At 44.5% G+C, this 24,007-nt stretch overlaps 1 protein-coding gene and 2 long non-coding RNA genes across 6 annotated transcripts in view; 1 reads left to right on the top strand and 2 right to left on the bottom strand.

The window, feature by feature from the left end:
• Positions 1 to 18,056, bottom strand: LOC118583574. Of its 4 annotated transcripts, XR_004944963.1 has the most exons (6): positions 17,855 to 18,056; positions 17,611 to 17,737; positions 13,344 to 13,577; positions 11,360 to 11,537; positions 8,129 to 8,240; positions 5,177 to 5,802 (listed from the first exon to the last, which is right to left on the bottom strand). It is a non-coding gene; the product is annotated as an uncharacterized LOC118583574 (long non-coding RNA). The 4 variants fall into 4 exon arrangements; XR_004944964.1 differs by lacking the exon at positions 5,177 to 5,802 and adding an exon at positions 1 to 1,461 and having other exon boundaries at positions 17,611 to 18,056; XR_004944962.1 differs by having other exon boundaries at positions 17,611 to 18,056.
• Prtfdc1 (phosphoribosyl transferase domain containing 1) overlaps positions 1 to 24,007 on the top strand; it is a 100,442-nt gene that overhangs the window by 55,740 nt on the left and 20,695 nt on the right. The window contains exon 4 of the mRNA XM_036186992.1: positions 21,182 to 21,247. Within this exon, the coding sequence (XP_036042885.1) occupies positions 21,182 to 21,247 (66 nt within the window). The remainder of the gene's footprint in view (positions 1 to 21,181; positions 21,248 to 24,007) is intronic.
• LOC118583575 lies at positions 20,542 to 24,007 on the bottom strand. The gene is made up of 3 exons (XR_004944966.1): positions 23,799 to 24,007; positions 22,612 to 23,118; positions 20,542 to 20,737 (listed from the first exon to the last, which is right to left on the bottom strand). It is a non-coding gene; the product is annotated as an uncharacterized LOC118583575 (long non-coding RNA).

Raw genomic sequence — 24,007 nt, 5'->3', positions numbered from 1 at the left:
TTTGCATTCGAAGCATCCTTTCACTATATGTGTGTATACATATGTTATAGTTACATTTACATGTGTACATGTGAAATTGTAAACCATTGTATTCAAATATGGTTGTTTTCTGTATGTGCATCAAAGTATTGGGACAGTCTGGTGTGAGCTTAGGGCCCTACGGGACAGGAGTGAAAGGAAGCCCCAGGAGCAGGCTGGGCTCTATGTGCCATCCCTACCTCTCCCCAACGAAACATGCGGTTGCTGTATTTACCTGTATTTACTAGAGTAAGGAAGTCTAGAATCTGCAGAAGAACTCTCTATTATATAGAGAGGATGGCTCACTAGGAATGAGCACCTTCCATCAATCAATATGGACAAGACATAGGCTCCCCAAACCTCAGCTTTCATATTTACAATAACAGAGGGGCTGTCTTTCCACTAAAGGGACACCCAGATTTATACTCCTAGGAGATGTTGGATGGTGTGACACAGGTTATATCCAGTCTGCCGGAGAAGCTGGATCCCTTACCTGTCCATTGACACACACCCCAACCGCCGCCTTTGAACTTGGCCCCTCCATCTCACCTCCCCTTCATGCATCCCTACTGTAGCACTAATTATCTCCTTTGCTGGAAGCCTACACCAAGCTCAGCTGTATTGGGGACTCAAAGGGGTTTATTGGCCAGAGACACACTACCATTATTAGCAACACCTGGATTAGAATCCAAGTTGTCACGCTGCAAATTCACAAGCTTAACCAATATACTGTGATATCTCCTAGTAGGCTGGTGATTTTCAAGCTTATACCAGCCCTGAAATTTTGTAAGGGATATTTCCAAAAATCTCATAAACAGCATCACTAGGCATAGCTAAGTTAGAACCTGGATGTCAAACACACGTCCCATCCACAAGCCTAGGTTTGCCCCCAAGTATCACAGAGCCTCAAGCTTTGTATGAAGAAAAGTCACTACATGTGACCATGGCAGAGCTAATCTTGTCTTCTGTCCAGAGTCTGTCTGATGTTCAAATGCTCAGTCTTCACAAGGGAGGCAGAGATACAAGCCCATGACACAGTGTGAGCATCCCTGTCAGCTGTCAGCAGAGCTGGCCTGGGTGAAGTCCTCCTCTGAGGACCACATGGGAAGTGGTGTCAGTGCCATGCCCGCTCTGCTTTACCTTGTCACATTTCCAAATAGATGTGAAAAGGTGGGAGCCTGTGAGGACACGTTTCTGAGTATCAACACCAACAGCATTGCCAGGTTGATGAGCCCTGATTTGTTGTGTTAGCTTGAAGTTACACATAGGCATCAACAAATGAGAAGACTTTACTACGGGACACGTGGAGGTCCGCGGTCTTGTTCTGCCCATCATTGGGTGGATTTGGACCAGCTGTCAAACATTCCACTTCAGAATCAGTGAGATGGCTCATCAAGGAAAAGCATTTGCCACACAAGCCGAATAATCTGAGTCCTGGAACCCCTAAAGTTAGAAGAGGAGAATCAGCCCCACAAAGTTACTGTCTCACTTCCAAATGTGCTCCATGATGCATGAATGAGTGCAGAGTGCACACACACACACACACACACACACACACACAACAACAACAACAACAACAACAATAAAATAAAATTTTAAAAAGATTTCATTTTCCCATCTAGAAAATCAGGTTATATAAGTAAAACTTGCCCCAGTAGCCATCACCAGTTTAGCTATTACTATTAATTTATTAATTACTGTTTTAAATTAATGAAGTTAATAGTCTAATTGTAAGCGAGTGTTAGGAGTCAGTGCTTTTATAAACTCTGTTAGCGTGTATTGATTTAGAAATGGGCCAGTGAACCCTTTTTGTTTTTCCTTAAGTTTAGATACTTTCCTTCTGAGTTGGGTTTTAATTTTCAAGTGATTTTTCTCTCTTAAATATGTTGGATGATGGAACATAGTCAGCCCACTTCAACTCTGATCATATAATTAGGTGTAAAGTACATCTAATGGAAGGCAAATGGAAGCGGTAACGCATCAGTGTTTGTGGGAAAATGTACCAGAGTTGTGTACGATGTCTAAACAATGAGAAATGGGGTGGTGACTATAGGAATTCTTTGTAATAACGTTGAAACTTTTCTAAATCTAAAACTATTCTTTCAACGTTGCTTTTTCACAGCTTCCAATGAGAGGAGAATCTCACGCATAGCTGTCATTTCTGATCTTCTTCGATTTGCACATATCTAACGTTTTCCTTCTGCCTGAGGTGTTCCTGTGACCTGTTCTGCAGTGATGGTCTCTCCTTGACCAGTGCGCTGCACCTCTCCTCTGAAAGGCCCCTCCCCTCCCCTTCCAGTTTTGAACTAGATGTTTCTTGTTGGGTGTACACTTCTGTGCTGACAGTCACGTGAGTGTGTACTTTGATCATGTCAATCTACCACTTTTTCACTGGCATTGTCTTTAGCCAGAAGTCTCCTATTGTGGGTTTGTTTTGCTTCTGTTTGCTTGTTTGTTTGTTTTAAGGCAGAGTCTCACTTTGTAGCCCAGACCAGCCTTGAACTTGAAGTCCTCCTGCCATAACCTCCTAGTGCTAGGATTACAGGCATGTGCCCCCACGCCCAGTGTCATATTTTCTATTTCTGTCAGCTAGCTCCCGTGTATCTCTTCCGCAGTGTCTCTTCTATAATTAATCAACCCTGTCTAGCTGTATAGATTTCTTTTAACTGCATAACCAATTACCACAGATTTCAGCTCTTACAACAGAAATCTTCTACTATCTCACAGTTCCTATGGTCAGGAGTCTTAGGGCCTCTGCTCAGGCCTCTTGAGGCAGAAATCAAGGTTGTCATCTGGCTGCATCCAAATACTCTCAATTAGGAAAAGTAGCCGCTTCCAAGCTCCTTCGGGTTGTTGGCAGAATTCGTCTTCTGGGGTTATTTGTCTGAAGCCCAGCTTCTTAGCCTGCTGCCAGCTGTGGGCTGCTCCCCACCCACTCCTGCCACATGGCTCTCTCCATGACATGCTAGGACACAACATGTCTGCTTGAACACACAGAATCCCGTTCTGATAACTGCTGCAATGACGTTGGCTTCCGGTTCTACCGTCTGGGTCAGTCCTGGGGTGATCTTAATGAGTTGATTGTTCTCAACATTTTCTTGCCTCTGAGCCTAGTAATCTCTCACCAGATGTCAAAAATTGTAAAGTACTTTAATGTGTAATAGTATTTAAAAATCATGTCTCATTGTAGTTTTTAAAAGATCATGTGACATAAAGTTGGGTGTTTTTACCGTTCATCAGAATATAGGGCAGTAGTTGTGTGTAAACTTTGTTGTGCAGCATATCTCTAGAACTTTCTAATCTTGCAAAATGGAAACTCTGTGTCCATTGAGCAAATCTGGTTCCTGGAAACCACCGTTCTGCTTTTCCTTCCTATGAGTCCATCTGCTTTAAGGAGTTGATATAAATGGGATGGTGCCATATTCTTTCTTCCCACTCCATGATGCTGGGGATTGATCCCAAGGCCTTACACATGCTAGGCAGGCACTCTACCACTGAGCTATACGGCAGCCCTTTTATTTTGAGACAAGATTTTGTAAAGTTCTCCAGGACCACAAATTCAAGCCAAGCCTAATGTTGTTTACCAGTCAGTAAACACAAAATTGGATCTATTTATGAATGTGTACAAAAGTACACTGAATTTACGTTAAACCTGTCCTACCTTCTATATCCGAGAGTCCCTCTCTACATACTTCTCGGGCTTCTCACAAATGTCCATAAGTAAGTCAACTATAGTTAGCATCAGGTAACTGTCACGCCTTCCACCAGCCAGGTTGCAGTCTCTGCTTCCATGCTTCTGCCTAAGGAGCCTCCTTTGGGTCATTTGTGATCCCTGTGCTGAGGTATCTGAGAGTGGCCATGTCTATGCTATTAGTGGCCAAAGTCACTGGTCCTCAGGATGAGATGGGATTAGGTCTCTTACAGAACTTAAGCATCCAAAACAGTTCTGAATATACCATTCATCTGGTATATAGCCCTTCCCCCAAACCTTCCAGTCTCTGATAACATGAGTTCCATCAATTTATTGTAAAAAGAGCCAGCTACAGAAGAGTACACATCTTGTAGATTCCAGCAGGTGATAGAAGTCAAGATGCACACACACACACACACACACACACACACACACATTCCAGAAGCTGCTGGCTGCTGAACTAGCTACATGCCACATTGCTATGCCCAGGAAGTAAGACAGGTATGTCTCTGAAGAACTATGAGACTGTGCCCTCCATCTACCTGCAACACACAGAGCAGATCTTCACTCTGACCATAGCAACTAGGATAGATAGGGATCCATTCAGAGCTAATAGATGCTGAGCCAGTTTCCCCTAGAGGTCTCCTCCCTAGCAGTGGTGAAAATCTACCCAGACATCCTGATGTGCCAGAGCTACTACCCCCAGTGGCTAGGGTATCCTCATGAGGCAACTCAAGCCTCAGTGCTATGGAGGCTAGTCCTGAGCCTGGGCTGCCTCCCTCTGCAGGTGGTTGTAGGCCTGGAGTCTATATTAGTCACCTGTGCCACTGTGATTTAAAAAAAACAAAACAAAAAAACCTGACAGAAACAACCTAAGGGAGAAAAGAGCATTGGGCTCACAATCACAGAAGGATTTCAGTGGGTTTTGGCAGAGAAAGCCTGGCAGGCAGCTGAGTTCATGGTGGTGGGAGCATGGAACAGGGCAGTTCATATCACAGTAGAGTAGGAATCAGAGGCTGTGAAAGGAACTAGGGGTCAGGTATCGCCTTATAAGCTCACCCCTAGTGTATACTTCTACCAGTGAGGCCCCAACTCCCAAAGTTTCCTGCCTCCCACCAGCTGGAGAAGCAGCGTTCAAAACATCATGTCCTGTGGGTGCACAGGTCAGATTAAACTGTAATAGGGCTCAGTAAGTTTCTCTGATCTAAGAAGATGCCATCGTCAGGCCCAGCCAGCTGCAGGAGCATCAGGAACTCTAAGTGGCACCTTTGTTCCACTCTCAAGACTGCAGGATTCTGGGATCCTAGGGCCTGGTTCCCGGAATTCCTTCTACTTCATCTTCTGTTGACTTCAGAAGCCTTGTGCCAGCATTAGTGTTCTTGTGACAAATGCTGGAGACTATTCTTTGATTGAAGTATTTTCCCTTCACCCTGCTGTTCTCCCCCCTTCCCCTCCCCCATGCAACAAAGGGCCTTGTGTTCCTCAGCCAATGACAATAAGTATATAACAAGAACAACTGAGCCCCAAGCTCCGGGATTCACGGCTGCTGACTCTCGTCCGGCTGCATCATGTGACCTTTGGAGCACAGGGCCTCTCTACCCTGGACCTGCACTGGCGAATGTCCGTCAGGGTGATCACACCACAGACAGAAAGAGCAAAGGTGGCACTCCCCAGACACCTTGCCTTCCTCCTTGGCAGGCTAGCGTAAGACCTCCTCCAGGAACTTTTTACACTGGACCCTCCTTTTCACTTTGTCGAGAAAGCTCAGCCCTTCTCATCCAGACACCACTGTGGTCCTCCTCCCTGACCACTCGCTCGTCTTGCAGGCTTCCACCAGGACATGGAGAAAACAGCCTCGTTTCCTGTTGTTTCTCCCAAAGACTTTCTTCTTACAGTGGTTACAAAAACGTTCCTTAGAGAGTGATGGTTTGCTGGGGCACACTATTAGAGCCCAGCTTTTGCTTGGATAATCCAGAGAGACGCGTGCAGAGGCTGGTGCTACTTTTAGATGAGCAACGATGTTTACACAGATTTTTCCCAAGACCACCCAACTCATTTAACATGTACTCTTCAGCCTTGCAAGCCCTGGCCTCCTGAGGAAAAGAGAAAATGTAATAACTCAGCGCCCCACCCAGTTCTGAAGACATGACTTCATACTCAAAGTATTTGCAAGCCTGCACTACTGATCAACATGCCTACGTCAAATAGGCCATCTTTCCTTATACTTCATTTTTCTTTTTTTAGTGAAAGCTGTCTCTAGAAGCAGCCTGCCCTCTGACCCTCTTGTATATCGCTGATACCTCATTAGATATTTGGAGAAGTTTGAGCAAAACCCATAAATCTAAAAATTAAAAACAGAAGAGGAAGTACTTGGTATTTGGCCTTCCCCCAGTCTCCTGTCCCATGTATATTTCACACCATTTGCCTTTCCTCTTTAGCCCTCTATTATGCTAAAAGTTTTTGCCCAAGGAAAATTGGTTAGGATTTTTTTCAGAGCATAAATCTGATGTCATTGCTTCTTTGATTAGTTTTGAGGAGCAGATGAGGCCCTGTCTCAATCTGTTCAGGCTCCTATAACAAAATACCACAAGCCCAGTGGCTTATGAACAAGGAAGTTGATTTCTCACAGTTCTGAAGTCCTGGACAAAGATGTTTGCAGACTGTGTCCCATTTCACAGATAACACCTTCCATCTGTGCACTCACACAGTAGAAGGGATACAGTGGCTCTCAGTATCACTTTTATGAGGACATTAGACCTATTCATTTCACAAGGACCCACCTGAGGCTGGGCATGGTGGTGCACGCCTTTAATCCCAATACTTGGGAGGCAGAGGCAGGCGGATCTCTTTGAGTTTGAGGCCAGCCTGGTCTACATAGTAAGTTCCAGGCCAGCCAGGGCTATATAGAGACACCCTAATTCAAAAGACCAAAACATAAAATCTTCTTTAAATTTTTTAAAGATGTATTTTATGTGTATGGATTTTTTTGCCTGTGTGTATATCTGTGTGCCAAGTACACACATGACCTAGTTCCTGTGGAGATCAGAAGAAGGCATTGGACCTCCAGGAACTGGAGTTAAGGATGGTTGTGAGCCACTATATGAATACTAAGAATTGAACCCTGGTTCCTCTGCAAGAGCAGCAAGTAGTCTTAACCACAGAAGTCTTTCCAGTGGCTAGGCCCCACTTCTTAGTATCAGTCCATTGGTGATTTTATTTCAACCAGTAAGTGGGGATCCATCATGAACACTCAAACCACAGCGGGCGGGTCACAGCAAAGGAGAAATCAAATGATCTGTTGAAGGTTGTCAGTCATTACCATTGGTGGCCATAAATTGATTTTTCTATATGTGATCATATTTAATCTGGAAATCATTGCCTCATCTTAAGTTTGGTTGTTTTGAGTTTCAGAGACATAGCATTTCATGGTAAGTTTGTATTAAACATGCTTTATTACAATTTAGTTTCCCGGGATCTAGGAATACGCTGGGTTCTTATATGCAGAAAACAACATGGTGTCCAAGTGGAAGACAAGCTCTGACTTGTCTTTGGTCCTATACAGTGGGGTGACATCTCTCCTTTGTGCCATCATGATGTCTAATTTAAAGGCCATGCATAAAGTCTTTACCCAGTGGACTTTGATAAATATCTGCTGAACCGAATGTTCTCCTTTTAGTATCCAGAAAAGGGGAAAGAGTGGGCATGATAGTCAATGACAGACACAGCCAGGCCATCCTGGTGGTAAGGAATGTCTATGGGACACAGGCACACAACCCACCTCCAGGTTGCTTTTCAAGAAGCAGAGGTGAACAGATGCAGCTACACTGACTAAGGAGAGACTATACAAGAAGGAAGCAATGGTGCTTCCTGAACTGGGGCTGGCTGACAGGTAGAAGGCTGATGGACAGGTGAGGTGAGGTCAGGCAACAGTTCACATTGAAGTGGACTTCGATCTAGCTGCCTACGGGTGATTACGATTTTAGCAGGCAGAGGTATTGCAGGGAGACGTTCTGTGTAGAGAGTGCACCAGAAGGTATAAAATAAAATGTGGGGCATGTACTCAGCTTAGCCAGTAGATTGGCATAAGTGGAACATTCATCATGGCTGCTCAGAGGGTGGCCTGGGGTCCTGTAGCATACCTGTTTCCAGGCAGCTCCTTAGAAACGCAGTCTGCTAGCCAGGCATGGTGGAACACTCCAGGAATCCCAGCATTTGGAAGGGTGAGGCAGGAGGGTCTTATCTGAGAGCAGTTTGGGCTACATAGACTCTGTCTTGGAAAAAGAGAAGTAAGCAAGAAAAAGATGATGAGAAGAAAAGTAGGATGGGAGGCAGAAAGGAGGGGAGAAAGAGAAAGAGAGGAGATGAAATACAAGGAAAAGGGAGGTGAGGGGAGAGATACAACCACAATTGTGCACATACCTGCTGGGAAGCTCTGGAAGAGCAGGAATGTAGAGAATCAAGTCACACAGAAAGGTAGATTGTGGCCAGGCCCAGGAGAGAGGCTGGCAAGCATGTTCCAAACAGGAAAAGGCTGGAAAGGGGGAAATTGAAATCCTTTTACAAATTTGTTGCTCTCTATTTATGACTCTGTAAGCAGAAGTTTTTCCTCCTGCCAGCCTGTTTTCAAATACCCAGCAGCCACTACTTAAATAATTGACTCTGAGGCTTAATATTACTTATAAATGATCAGTTGGTAGCTCAGGATTATTACTGACTAGCTCTTACACTTAAATTAACCCATAATTCTTAATCTATGTTTAGCCATGTGGCTTGGTACCTTTTCTCAGAACAACATTCTCATCCGTGCTTCCTCTGCATCTGGCTGATGACCCTTTGACTCTACCCTCCTTCCTAGCAGGAATTTTTGTTTGTTTATTTGTTTGTTTTTGTTTTTTCAAGACAGGGTTTCTCTGTAGCTTTGGAGGCTGTCCTAGAACTTGCTTTGTAGACCAGGCTGGCCTCGAACTCACAGAGATACACCTGCCTCTGCCTCCTGAGTGCTGGGATTACAGGCGTGTGCCACCACCGCCCGGCCCTAGCAGGAATTTTTAATAGTTTGTTTTTAGGACAGTTTTAGGTTCCTACAAAGCTGCTCAGAAGGTACAAAGAACACCTCACCACCAACAACCTGGAACTCACAGAACTCCTTCTGCCTCTGCTTCCCAAGAGTTAGAATTAAAGCATGTGATATGATACCCAGCTTGGTGCTCACTCTTGGTATTTAACATTCTATGGGTTTGACCAACTGTACAAATGACCTATATTTATCAATACTTTTGAAATGCTACATGAAATAGTTTCTGTCATAAAAATCCTAAGCTCTGCCTACTTGTTTTTTCTCTCCCCAAACTCTGGTACCCACTCATCTTTTTTAAAAACTATGTCCACAGTTTTGTCTTGTCTGGAATACTATGTAACTGAAGTGATACAGGGTGACTTCTCTCACTGAGAAATATGCATTTAAGTTTTCTTCATTTATTTTCATGGCTTGATTAGCTCACTTCTTAACACCAAATAACCCAGACTACTGTCTCAATGTACTATAGTGTTTTATCCATTACTACACTAGGACCTCTCTGTTGTTCAACAGTTGTAAGTAAAGCTGTCATGTGCAGGTTTCTACACAGACATGTGGTTTTGTTTTTAAACTCATGTAGATAAATACCATAATTGCTAGATCATATCATAGGTCTTGGGATTCGTGACAGCTGTGTACTCAGCACAGCTAACACTTAGGAATTTCTCAGCTAATGATTCTGACCATCAGGCTTGCCCAAGGCCAAGGTAGATGAATGTTCAAATACCAAAAACAGATAAGGTAGTCTTGTCAGTGCTGAGCTAAAGCACCTTGGCTCATCACCACAGGTGCAAGCCCCAAAGGGGCAGAGTGTGGCGTCATCTGGAGACTGGGTCTGCTGAGTGGGACCCAGGTGCTACATCCGAGCCAAGAAGCAGGATGGACAGTGTTATCCAGGCAGCTGGGCCAGATGCTTTTGGGTGTCCAGTTGGAAAATACAGGACCACTTGTTCCTCCAAGTCAACAATTCTTTCCTCTACCCCCACCCTCAACACAAACAGTCCTGCAAAGAGGGGAGGAGGCTCATTTTTAGACAAGTCTACCTTGCACAACTCTGACAGGCTCAGCCAGCTATAGGACTTTCAGAGGAGCTGGGCATGGTGGTGCAACACCTTTAATCCCAGCACTCGGGGGACAGAGGCAGGCACATGTCTGAGTTCCAGGCCAGCCTGTTCTACAGAATGAGTTCTAGGACAGCCAGGACTACACAGACAAACCTTGTCTCAAAAAACAAAACTAAGCCAAAAACCTTCGAAGACCTAAAGGATAAAAATAAATATCTGTGTTCTAACTGTAGCCTCAACATTTCTATGACAAAATGGGACTTCATTCTGCAGGCATGGCATCTTTAGAAAATAGCTAGAGATGAGCAGGGATGCTACTGGTGAATCTAGAGAAACTGGGTGGGAGTGAAGAAAGATCTCATCTAAATACCTAAAGGAGATGCATGTTCCGGATGCTTCCCAGGAAGGCAACTTCCTCCAGTGTTCTCCCTTGGCCCTTTCTTATCCCTGCTGTGTATGTCTAGGAATCCTAACACAACGATACAAATTACCTTGAGATTTGAACAGTGTTCATCTGGCTAATACTTTGACTTTTTAAATGTCTTCATTGATTTTTTTTTTTTTTGAGCATTTCACCGTTGTATACATATTCACTTCAACTCCTCTCCTTAACTCCTCCCAGATGTACTCCCACCTCCCTACACCCCCACTTTGTGTCCTCGTTTTAAAATTGTTATTTAATGGCCCATAGACTCTAATTTGTGCTGTCCATACACTTCCGGGTTTAGGGCATCTACTAGAGCATGGTCTCCCTACCGGGGCCACACCCTTACAGAGAACTGACTCTCCCTTTCCTTCCCTGAAGCTCCTTCTTGCTCTATCCTGGAATGCTGACTAACTCCATCGATCCTGTGTGGGACCTTTGCAGGCACCCACAGCTGCTGTGAGTTCACAAGAGCAGAGGTCCTGTCACGTCCCGAAGACAACCTCTGAGATTTACAGTCTTTCCACCTCCTCTTCCATGATGGTCCCTGGACCTTGGGGGTGAGGTATAAAATAGAGGTTCCACTTGTGCCCGAGCACCCCACACTCTCTTAGTCACTTTGACCTGTGTGTGGGGGGGGGGTGTTAGTTTCTCCACCAACCATCATCCACTGCACAGAGAACCTCTCTGATGTGTCTGGAAGCTTCACTAATTTACAGGTGGAGGTCCGCACTGAGAAGACATGATGCTATCTATGTCCATTTGGCCGAATAACAGCAGTCAGCTCAACCCTGGGCCAGGAGTCATCTAGTTAGTTTTTAAAGTTACAGTTATAAATCTTTCCTGGGTTATTTGAAGGAGGAGGAGGAAGCTGCCTAAAATTGTGTTGTAAGAACTAGTCACCACTGGGATTTGCCCATGCGTGTGTTAAGGTATGCTCTATACAGTCTTTGTGTGTGTGTTTGCATGCCGGGGTGGGGGGATGAGTTAGGTAGGGGGTTGTTCCAATGTATTGAGAGGCTCAGCTTGTTTGTCCTGCTCTATGATTTTAAACCATAATTTAAATCAAAACAAGAAGTCCATACCACAGTTCAAAACAGAAGGATATCCTGCCCTGCGCCAAGGTTTCACACAAAGTTCATGGCAAGCACAGTGGCTGGATCTGTTTGGAAACTCCATTTCCTCTTTCCTGGAATCTTCTAGAACCAAGTGGCTGCTTCTGCTCTCATCCTTCTCTGTTTCCTCAGCGACCCTTCAGTATTCCTGTTGGTTGGTAGTTTACTCAGATCATTGTGGTCCCTTTTTCTGATCAAACATTCCTTTATTTCTCAATGAGAACTTTGCTCTGTTGACTGGGGATTGCTCTTAGCTAAACAGCAACCCTTTTGAAGATGGGGTATAGAGAGCACCAGTCTTGAAAGATTTATAAATCAATGTTCTTAAACAGAAAACCATTCAGATATGGAAGAAAGTCACACCATGTTTCCAAAGTTAGGAATACTAAATTCAGGGAATGCAAAGGAAACTCAATTGTGCTTGTGAAACACACGTATACACACACTCCTGATTACTATTACTACTTTGGCATTTTGATGTATCATTTACTATTGGCAATAAAAATCATAATTTTTCATCTTAATGCTCAGTATTCCATGGAGTTTTGCATTTCAGCCTTTTAAATACATTGAGGAGGCCGGGCGGTGGTGGCGCATGCCTTTAATCCCAGCACTGGGGAGGCAGAGCCAGGCAGATCTCTGAGTTCGAGGCCAGCCTGGACTACCAAGTGAGTTCCAGGAAAAGGCGCAAAGCTACACAGAGAAACCCTGTCTCTAAAAACCAAAATAAAAATAAAAATAAAAATATTGAGGAGACTGGGAGATGATATAATACATAGCAGTAATGAGAACAAGGAAATGTACGTGAGTAGGTCCATGTTCTAGTCTTTCCATTTTCCATGATGCCCAAAGTCAGAGTCATTTCTGACTCTCCATCTGTCTTAACAGATACTTTTTCATATGTGTTTGTTTATTGCTTTGGTTTTGTGTTTATCTTATTCCCTTTGAAAATGAGCTCCTTCAGGAGTCTGGAGGAGGAGAAGGCAGTGAGAAAAACCACATGCTATCTGGAAATGCTTCTTGTCTAAAATGAGCAGGGGAGAAGTATTGAAATATAAGCAAAGTGTCTATGCCCACATGCTTCTGATGCTTCAGCAAACACTGGATGCTGCTGAGTGCTAGCCACAGTGGTCCAAATAGGACAGAAAGGGATTGTGGGGCCTGAAGAGTTCGTTTCTTGGCAATGTCACCATCCACTATATTCTGTCATGGTTTGCTAACGTTCAGATATGCGTAGAATGTTGTTAGAACACAGAAAAAAAAAGTCAAGTCCAGGCAAAATTAAGAACTACCAGGCTAAAGAGATAGCCTAGTGTGTAAAGCACTTGCTATGCAAGTGTGAGGAAGAGAGTCGGGATTCCCCACACCCACATAGATACCAGGCAGGCATGTCAGCCTGCCTGTAACTCCAGCACTCAAAAGGCAGGCTGGCTAGCTAGACTGACTGAATCAGCTAGCTTTGGGTTCAAGTGAGAGACTCTGCCTTGATATAGAATGGGATGAGCAATCAAAGAAGACACCTGACATCAAACTTGGGCTTCCACACATATATGAACACACAGGGATGCACATAGGCACACACATGTGAACGCCCATACATTCGCACTACATAGAGATACATGCATTAAAATAAATAAATTATAATAATGACTTGTGTGAAGAAAGATGGCAAGATGTGGCATGAACAAACAAAGGCATGGCTTGGAGGACAAAGGCCATGATGAATGCCTGACCTCCAGGGTCCTCTGCAACCAGTGGTATCCATCAACAGGGATGAATTAGTTCACAAATAGGGCACTCATAATGTTTGTCAAAATTTGTGAATATTGAATTTTTTCTGTGACTTTGACATTTAGAAAATGCTCTTTTGTTAACAAGTAGACAAATCTATTTAAACAGTTGTTATGATCAGAAGGTAATAATGTAGTCCAATCTGGAACAATCAGAAACTTACCCATCCATGCTAGATCCCATCTAGGTCTTCTACCACTGTGTTTTTAATGTCCTGGAGACCAACCCAGAGCCTTCTGCATACTGCACATGAACTCTGTCACTGAACTCCATGCCAGACCGTATAGACTTCTAAGGCACTTCTAAGGTCGGCTCCAAGCCTACTGATCTATCCACAGCTGAGTAGAAAAGAACACCATGAATCCAACATGAGTTCCAAACATGATCCCTGGTGCTTCTGTTGATGAAAATAGCAAAAGAAGGTTAAAAAACTATGCCTACCAAGCATCAGGACTATGGCTTAGGAGCTGGGAAATCACTAAGAAACCCCAAAGAAACTCACAGATGAACTTGTTTCAGACAGTAGTGACCATGACTCAGAGTGTCACTGGAAGCACACCATTCTTAACCACATGCCTCTTGGGTTGCAGTCAGCACCCACCCCCTACCGTGGGTTGCAGTCATCTGCAGTGGACCACAACCATGAGGCACACAGCTTACACGCATTCAGCATATTGAGTAACTCGAACAAAGTATAAATCACACCGGCAGTGTTAGGAAACAGCAGGTGCACCTGTTGCTCCAGACCACAGATGGCAAGAAGAAAGTGTGCTGCATGTTACGTATGTACTTTTCTCAGTACCCAGTGCACATGAATTGGTCTACCCCTCCTAACAATCCTTGGAGGTAAGAACCATGAATGCACTCTTTCTACGCACAGGAAAACTAAAGCACAGAGAGGTAAAATTGTTCCTGTTAGAAGGAACCCGTGCTGATGCAAGGCTTTAATACCAGCCGTTGGAAGGAGGCGGCAGGTGGATCTTTGAGTTCAAGGCCAGCCTGGATTATAGATAGAGTTCCTGCACATGCAGGGCTACACAGAGAAACCCTGTCTCTAACAAAAAAGTAAAATAAAAAATAAAAAATAAATGGAGGGGGACACCAGTGGCTGGAACCTGAGGATCTGTTGTTCTAGGGCAGTGGACACCAGCTATCTGTTCACCGTCTCCAGGTTCTCCTTTACCACCCCCAAGGGCAGAGATGGTCAAAATGGGTTTCTAAACAAATGCTTTCAGAAGCAAAATACATTTAAATAAACAGAAAACTGCCAGGCAGTAGTGGCAAATGCCTTTAATCCCAGCACTCAGGAGGCAGAGACAAGCGAATCTCTGTGAGTTTGAGGCCAGCCTGGTCTCCAGAGTGAGATCTAGGACGGCTGGGGCTTGTAGTGGAATATTATTTTAAGGTGTGTTACTTTTGTTTATGTTGTATTTGTTTAACTCTGTGAAGCTGTGTTACTGTGCCTGTGTAAAATACCTGATGGTCTCGTAAAGAACTGAACAGCCAATGGCAAGGCAGGAGGAAGGATAGGTGGGGCTGTGAGGTAGAGAGAATGAATAGAAGGAGAAAACTGGGAAGAAGGAGTGAGAGAGGAGGAGGACTGCAGGGGCCAGCCACCCAGCTACACAGCCAGCCCTGGAGTAAGAGTGAGATTTACAGAAGTAAAAGACTGGGAAAAGCCCAGAAGCCAAAGGCAGATGGGATAATTTAAAGGAAAGCTGGCAAGAAACTAAGCCAAGCTAAGGCTGGGCATTTTTTTTTTTTTTTTTTTTTTTTTTAAGCTGAGGATTGAACCCCGGGCCTTGCGCTAAATCTCCAACCCCTGGGCATTTCTAATAAAGAGTAAGCCTCCATGTGTGACTTATTAGGGATCTGGGTGGCAAGCCCCCAAAAGAGTAAAAAAAGAAAAGGGCTACACAGAGAAACCCTGTCTTGAAAAACCAAAATAAATAGAAAACAAACAGAAAACCAAAACCAAACAAAACGCTAAGACAATGTCAAGGGCTGAGATAAATTCCCAACATTAGCATGGTAGTTTTCAGCCTTTTGGGTTTAGTAATGGAACTTTGTCCCACCACATCTTCCTTTGAAGCCAATAAATAAAGACAAGCAAGACTACACAGTGGGAAGCATGCACAGATGCGGATAATGCACAAGGCTGTGTTGCATCCTCGCTGTGCCGTGCCATCCCATGCAGCTTAAAGAACCAAGGGACCCAATTAAGAGTCATGTCCTACCTCCCTTGGCCCATGCTTGGAAAACTGGGACACCAGAGCCAGCTCAGTCGTCCTCATTATCTGACTCGGTATCACACATACTAAAAAGAAAGGACTCCATGTGAGCCCTGTGCAACATCTTAACTAGAAGTTTTCCACTGTGAGCATTAAAATTTCATGTAATGAAAGATTTCTGTTCTGCATCGCTGTCCATTTCCTGGCGCATCCATGGTGAGCGTGAGCAGGCAACAGGAGGCAGCTGTGGAGGATGCCTAGGACACAGGGGTTTCAAAGCAAAAGACTCCGCCTTGGAAAATGAATGGTTTAGTGAGTGGTTCTTCTGTTTATTTATAGTCTTGGTTTTCCTCTTCCGGTCCTTCCACGGGGGACAGGATATTTTCAGTAGTTCTTCTTCCTCAGTTTATTTTCCACTAAGAGGTATCTAAGCCATCCACTTCTGTATACAGAATCTCATCACCGACTGGGCTGTCTGGACCTGCTGTGTGGAGCAGTACCTGGAAGGCAGGTCACCTAAACCAACTTCCCAAATATTTCTTCTAAGAATGACAGAGCTAAATGTCAGAGGTTTCCTTTAGTAGTTTTGTCTGTCCACACTTCCTTTATCAGCAGCATTTTTACCTTCATGTTTATTTCTCTTGGCCACTTCAGTACCTTACTTCACTCCTTGCCCAGGCTGCTCTCAGGAGTCAGTCACTATGTGCTTCTTGCTACTAGGACTACTAGGGAGGGTGGGACCCTGTCCGCTAGGTAGAACTGGGATGGATCTGGGCTCCCCATCCGAGCTCTACTGCACCTTAGTGGAACAAATCAACTAAGAACAGATCATTTTAAAAAAAAAATTCCAAGTTATGTGGAGTGGAGAAGGAACCACCCAGCTTATTTTATGAGGCTAGCACAACTCTGCTTTAAAGATCGAGCAACAGAACACACCAACCCAGTCAGGTGGAAGTACTGATGAGTAACCTAAGTTTAAAACAAACACCACCCCTAGTTCTCTGTATAATAGTTTGCATATGATAGTTGGGAACCATTAGCTATAGATCATGGGTAAAGACAGTGGACTGGATATATACAAACTTTATCCCTTCCTGAAGCCTTGCTAGAGCTAATACAGGGGAAACCATGGCCCCCTATTTGGGTTCTTGGTCTTATTAATAAAAGAATTGAAGAACAGAGCCAAGCAGAATTCCATAAATTTTGTTAGCGTTTGTAAGAAAACCAAGGCAGACCAGCTGTAGACGTCAGCTGCTGCCTGGAGGAAGAGGATAGAGAAGGAGAAGAAGAGGCCATTCTGCTTATGCAGTCATGGAGGTGAGACACATAGCTTGACAAGCTGCCGTGTGGCAGAGGGGGAAGGCTTTGGAGGAAGATAAGGACAGAGGACCAAATCCTGGGAAACTCAACGCGTTAGTGAATGCATGCTTAGGGAAGAGAAGACTTGCAGGCTGTAGAGCTGTGGTCTTGCTAGCTATTGCACTAGGGGTGGGGATACTAGGAAAGAAAACACAACCTCTCGTTAAAGTACTCATTATTCTACCCATTGAGCTCACCTTCCTAGGTGTGGTCCCTTAGCTGAGTGAATGACCTGGCTGATTGGAATGCTAGGTCTCCACTCAGGCCAGAGAATCTATTCTTTTGACCAGGAGATTTTTTTCCGACTCTAACAGAATGAGATCAAAGAGATCAAATGTGTTTGCCCCAGAGGATGGAAAGGAGAAAGAGAAGTCCTCCATGGGTCGGGGAGGTCAGCATTTAAGCTCTGGAAAGTGGACAGATGGATGGAGATCACGGGCACTGCAGACTGGAGAAAGTGACCAGCTAGATGCCTACAGAAATGTCAGCGATGGGAGGAGCAGAGAGGAGCCGCCATCGAGTTCCCAGAAAGACTCAGAATCTGTCACCACCTTCTTAAAAACTGGAGTAAGGGCTAAATGGAATGAAAGCAGCAAGGTTGGTCGAAAGCTTACTGATGGAGAACTGGATCTCTCAGTTCCCTTTTCTATCTCAGAAAGAGACAGAATAAAATAAAATGGAAAATTCCCTTATTTTTATAGTCCCTAAACCAGGGTAGCTGCAGACCCTAGTGGGCCTGGGAAAAGGCCATTTCCTAATGGATTAAAAGGGAGAAAATGATCAAGCAGTTTGTCATCCGCTTTCTACCATTGTAACAAATACCTGAAATAAGCAACTTACCAACAGGAAAGGTTTGTTTGGACTCAGGGTTTGGAGGGTTCAGTCCACAGTTGATTAGTTCCATTGCTTTTGGACCTATGCTGAGGCAGCACATCGTGGAGGGAGCATGGGAACAAAGCCACTGACCCTGGATCCAGGAAATGAGAAGGAGTGGGGGTGGGGGGAGGTCAGAGTGCCAGTATCACTTTCAAGCCCCCAGTGACACATTCTTCTGCTAAGCCCCAACTCTTAAAGGTGCTACCACCTCCCAGGACCACCAAGCTGAAGACGAAGCTGTCAGCATGGTGATGGTGCAGGAGTGCTTGTGATCTAAAAGCAACTGTAGGTGTCTGGTGGACCGAAAGCTGGCCATGCGCCGTCCTCTTTTCCCAGTGTTCCACACCAGTCGATTCATTTGATCTTCAAAACAACCCACCAGAAGGAGAAGGAGCAGGAATAAAAACCGCCAAGACATGAAACAGAAAAAGAAAAAAGAAAACAAAGACCCCACCAGATATTAAGACATACTTAAACACCATGAACATTATAAGAATAAAATGTTAATATTAGGAAAGGTTAATGCATTATTTCCTATTTATAACTACTTGGTAAGTCAAGTCAATTAATTGAGCATATCAGATTAATTAATACTAAAATAACCATGTTAGGTTGGAAAAATACAGAAAGTGACCCTTTTACATGAGAATAAAAAATATTATTTTTAACAATGGGCATTTCTAGCCCATGGGGGAAAATAATAATTCAGTAAAGCGCGTTGGGGTAATTGACTACATACACACTTGGGAGATATAACTTCCATATGGGTTCAGGACAAATCTAATATTAAAAACATGTTTAGAAACTTAGACTAACAAAGGTCTCTGTACATGAAACTCTCTTGGCGGCACGCTGTGTGGCTTTGAGTACAGCATTTCGTTTTCCGAAGGTCCAGGGTGTTGGTGTTGGTGTTGTGTTTTTAGCAAACAAATATAAAACCCATAGGATAGAGATAAACATTCAACAGAGTAGGTGTAATAACAGAATGATTTCAGAATGTACTCTGGTCTGTTAACCCAAATCTCACCTGTTAGGTGGTGCCTTGTGGCTTGTGGTTTTGTCCAGCTATGAGTATCCCCGACCTGAAATTGGTCACAGTATAGCTGACTCTAATATACAGATCGTCCCATGTTGAGTCCTGTATCTCAGTGTCCCTGGGAGTGATAAGAAAGCATTCTTCCTTGACACTTTTTAAAGATTTAAGATTTTGGTTTATGTGTAGACGTATCTATGCATGCCACATGAGTGCAAGTGCCCCAAGGCCACCAGAGGGTGTCAGGTGCCCTGGAACTGCTAATGTGAGCTTCTGGATGTGTGGTCTGAGAACAGAACTTGGGTCCTCTTTAAGTGTAGCAAAGCAATTAACCGCTGGCCTGACTCTCCAGCCCTCCTTTGATATTTTGTTGCAAGTTCTTAGCCACCATAGTAACTGATAGGAATTCCAACCACGCCCCCATGGTGCACATGCCAGGCTTAGTCATTTCCGCCTAGTCATTTCTGGGTCATACATCCTACGTGACCTATGACCCCGTGGTTGTGTAGTTGCGCAACCATGTGATCTATGCGCATGCGTGGGATAGCCACGTGGGCCTTCGTGCCCAGGTGCAGCTTGGCCTTTAAAAGATAGCCCCCGTATTCCCCTTGTCCTTTCAGCAGGCCTGATCACATCTATCCCTTCCTCCTTGTCTTAATAGAACTCTTGTTAGTGGATTCTGTCATGTTTTGTGACTTTTCCTCACAGGGTAAGAGCACTGCCAAAAACCATCAGTAAGTGCCTGTGAATATGATTGGATCACCAGTACAAAAAAAAAAAAAAAAAAAAAAGCCTAGAATTCTGGGTATTCGGTGATTCTTCTCTTTCAAGGATCAGACTGTTAATATCATCTAATTTAATGGTTTGCCTTCAGATGCTCCCTCCAATGCTGTACTACAGGGAAATGCTTTAGCAAGTAGAAGTGAACCTTTTATTTATTTTGGTTCTTTGAGACAGGGTCTTACTTTGTAGCTCTGGCTATCCTGGAACTCACTTTGTAGACTATGCTGGCCTCAAACTCACAGAGATCAGCCTGCCTCTGCCTCCTCTGAGTGCTGGATTAAAGGCGTGCAACCATGCCTGGCTCAGAAGTGGACATTTTTAAGGTCTCTCGACTTTTGATCCTTTCCCCACTTTTTGGTCAGACAAAGGTACTTCACCAGCAGAATTGTCATATTGGTGTTTGGGCTATTGTTTTTTCCTTTCCCAGACAACCAATCCCCTGACAAAGTAACTCTATATCCCGACAAAGATTGCTACCTGTAGGCAGCAGACTCCAACTCAAGCCAGCTCAAGAAAATGCCTCCAGGAAGTGGCTTGAGTGACTGGAAACTCCAGGGCTGGCAGGATCCTCCAGAAAACAGAGCTGTTTTCTCCACACTGCTAAGCCCGGCCCTGCCTGACCCTATGGAATGAACTCTTCCAGGATGAGGGAAATCCTTTTCAAGACAAGGGATGGGACAGCTAGACCGACAGATGGAATAGCTGTCTGCACCAGTGACAGAGGACATGTCCTGCTTCAGCACAGCATTCATGATTGTCTTCTCAGGTTTATCATCTGTATCTAGAGGCATTGCAACATCACCACACTCTTGTTTGGGTCAGGAAGCCGACTGGCTGCGTCTGGCTGCTTCAGTTCCTCTGATATGCGTCTGTCATGAGGCAGAGGCAGAAGCAGAGGACAAGTTCCATTTTAATTCTTCCCCAAGTGATTCTCGTGAGGTACACTTTAACAAAAATAAATAAACAAATGAGTATTTGCTGGTTTGTTTATATGCTTGCTTGCTCTTTGAAGTTTTCTTAGAACACAGGAATGTTCAATATTTAAACATTGAAAAAAATCAATGATAAACTCACTCTTAGAAGATTTATTTGAATTTTTTTAAAAAAAAATCTGCCTGGTCCACGTATTCTTGGAGCTACAGAAGCGTCCTAAAGCTTGATGGCTCGTGTCAGAAGAGCAAGTCTTCCTTGGCCCCATGGTCTCTTGCAATTGCTCTTGTCATCCGATGAGGGACTGAATTTCCAATGACAGAGGCTAGATGAGGGCTCCATTTCCTGCGGAATCCGAATTTGATTGTTCTCCATCACACCACATAGCTACGGCTCATTGGAAGTCGCTCGTGGCCCTCCCAACCCCCTCACCTCAGGAAAGTGCACAAGTGACTGTCTTTTCCCATTTGTCTGCCTCAGGACAGGTACTGTCTATGGCATATTAAGTCTGTCCATCCTCTCTTCAGCTGTCCACCCCACTCCACAGTCCTTCCCCGCAAGCCAGCCAGTCATTAGCTGGCTTTGTCTCAAGAGCCTGCAGGAAAGTGGCTCATGGTAACCATAGGCAACCACAAGCCCTTGCTCGCTATGTGTGCTAGCTCTGTGCCCTGTGTTTGCGAGGTGCAATCTAGCCGCTAACCAAGGAGGTGGGAAAATGTGTTTTTAAGGTTTTCTTGTGCACTAATGTCACTGTCTTACTCTTCTTCCCCCACTTCCCGATATCTGCAGAATGACCAATCCATGGGTGAGATGCAGATCATAGGAGGCGAGGATCTTTCAACACTGGCTGGAAAGGTTTGTTAATGGAACTTCTCAGTAGGCGTACACTTCTGGGGACATCTATGTGACCTTCATGTCAGGTCAGAGCTCCAAATGCATTGCAGAAGCTCTCCTGGGTTTGCTAATTCATGCAAATGGATGTGTGAAGCCCTTTAATGCTTTCTCCTCTCCAAAACACAGCCCGTACTTAGAAAGCTTCTAGGCCGTGCTGCAGACCAGATCCTTGAAGCGTCCAATTCCAGTCTTATTTCAGACAACAAAAGCCCGGGCCCTGGCTGGGCTTCTTTCTACTCACCTCAGAGGCACCCTTACCCCAAGGAAGCTTTCTCTTTTGTCTGCTTTTCTGTGTGTTGCTTTGCAGCAAGCACTGTGGTAAGACATTTAAACCGTTTATTGAAATGTACAGTGTGGTGTTGGATGGGGGTGCTTCTTGAGAGCACAGTTTTTAACCCTTTGCTGGAGGGCTAACACCCCCACCCCGACACAAAGAATGAAACCTACTAGATTTTGGCGGGGTGGGGGTGGGGCGTGCGAAGGAATACCCTATTTTGATTTGGATTTTACTTGCCCTTGACTAATTATAAAGTGAAAGGACTATTTGGATTCTAACATAAATCCTGGGTGTCCGAGGGAGGGCTGCTTTACAAAGCAGATGATCCTGGTGGAGTGATTTGAAATGCAGATTCTCTGGGAGCAGAAAGCAGCTAGCAACTAGAGAATTTGTCCCTCTTCACATGTCCTGTTCTAGCCTGACCCCCCAAAAAACAAACAAACAAACAAACAAAACCTTCATCTTTCTAAGTAGAACGGGTCAGTCTATTACACACAGCTGTTACCGTTACACAATTCCTTGGGCGGGGAAAAGCAGAACAGCAGCGCATTTCATAAAAAAGTGTATCACAATATTTGGAACGCTACTGAGCTGCATGGACTCTGACTAAAAAACAGTTTCTTCTTCTTCTGAAGACAGCCTAGTGGGTTCCAGGAGTAGTAAGTTTTGTTCTGTTTGTTAACATTAACCTATTACTGGGCATCTTTTGACATCTTCTTACATTACTATATTATGGCAGGGAATGGCCTAGAAAAGCTAAAATACTCAAAGCAATTTCCTGAAATCCAAAGCTTTTAACACCCTGGAAGGGTCCTTTAAGTCATTTTAGCTTGCTTCTTTCCACACAGTCACTTCTACAAGGTCTCAAACTCTTTGTGCTTTTGCCGAGAAGATTGTCAAAATGACAACTCTTACAGGATTCCATTTGGGCTTCCTCTCTCCTACCTTTCCACTTTGTTCTGACGTGATTTCGCTCATAGACAAGCACAGGTGTACCCTCTGAGGGCCAGAGGTATGTGTAGGGAGGGTGGGGGGAGTGGCTTCTTACCAGCTGTGGAGTAGGCAGAAGGCACAGCAGGTCTTGGCTTTGGTGTCTCCTGCTGGAAATAACTGAGAGATCAAAGCAGGTGTGCATTCAGAGGGAAAGGCGGACAGCTAGCCAGGAGTGCATTCAAGCAGGAGTCAACATCATCTACCTGCTGACAAGACAGTTTCTTTCAGGCTACCCGAGACTATCTAATTATATCTCTACCCTCCTGTTTGTGAAGAAACATCTCTATACTTTTAAACAGGTACCAAGTAGAACCCCTTGGGCCAAGAACTTCTAAGATAAATCAACAACGACTAGCCACTTGACAACTGACAAACCCACTTGATTTTAAAGTTCAGGGGCCTAGCTCCTAGCAGAGGGAAAGGCTAGGTGAGCCAGGGCGGACCATCCCCCAACCACCATATCTTCAGCTGGTCTGGGTGTTTATCTGCCTTTTGCCTTCCTGGCTGTCTCCCAAGTCTTGACCCTTATTACCCGAAGTATAGTCTAGGCAGGCAGGTTTTTCTGTAAAGAGCCAAATATAAATATTTTAGACAGTGTGGACTAACAACCCCTGGTGCAGCTGTTAAACTCTTTGGTAGCATTCGAGCAACTAGAGGTGATGCTGAAGCAGATGGATGTGTTCCCATAAAGCTTTGTTTACAAAGACAGGCAGGGATGAGGCCTAATGTGGTCCTGGGGCCCTAGTTATTTCTAGGAGCTTGCTGGCTCTAGGTTGGCACCACCAAGGTCCTTAACAGGCCACCAAGGAGCTTATTAGAAATTCAGAATCTCAGGAGCTACACCAGAGCTCCTGGTTACAACCTCCTAGATAGCTCTTCTTGTGTCAAGGTTTGCAAGGCACTGGACATCCCACCCTAACCCACCACCTCCACTGAACCACCCTCTGAGCCCAACTTGCTTTCCTGAACTTCAGCCTCTAGTTGACTCTTGCTAGCCTTCAAATCATTCTCTACAAAACCACCCAAGTGGTCTTTTTAAAATACAAATTGGGTCATGCCATTTGCCCACTGAAACCTTTCAATGGCCTCTTAATTAGCCGTTGCCAGGCTTAACAAAAACAAAACAAAAGCCAAGTCATGCAGTCAAATTTGAACTTCAAATATTGAATAAATGTTCAGTATAAGTATATAGTAAACTATTTTTTGTAACGGTGTCTTGTGTGGTATTTGGGGCATACTTACTGTAATGATACAGCATGCAGGAGGTCTTGGCAGTTGGGCCAAGGTGCCCCACAGGTGAGGGCGACGCACCACACAGATGCAGCAGTGGGTGGTATGACAGTGGAAAGTCACTCACACCATACAGGCACACCATCCACGTGGAAAGTTTATTTTGGGAGGAGGGTAGAGAGAATAGAAGATGGAGAGAGAGAGAAAGAGAAACAGAAAGA

The sequence above is a fragment of the Onychomys torridus genome, chromosome 5 (assembly GCF_903995425.1).
Source record: "Onychomys torridus chromosome 5, mOncTor1.1, whole genome shotgun sequence".
NCBI classification, from domain to species: Eukaryota; Metazoa; Chordata; class Mammalia; order Rodentia; family Cricetidae; genus Onychomys; species Onychomys torridus.
Note: the sequence above shows the minus strand (reverse complement) of the source record. Positions and strands in the feature narration are given on the sequence as shown.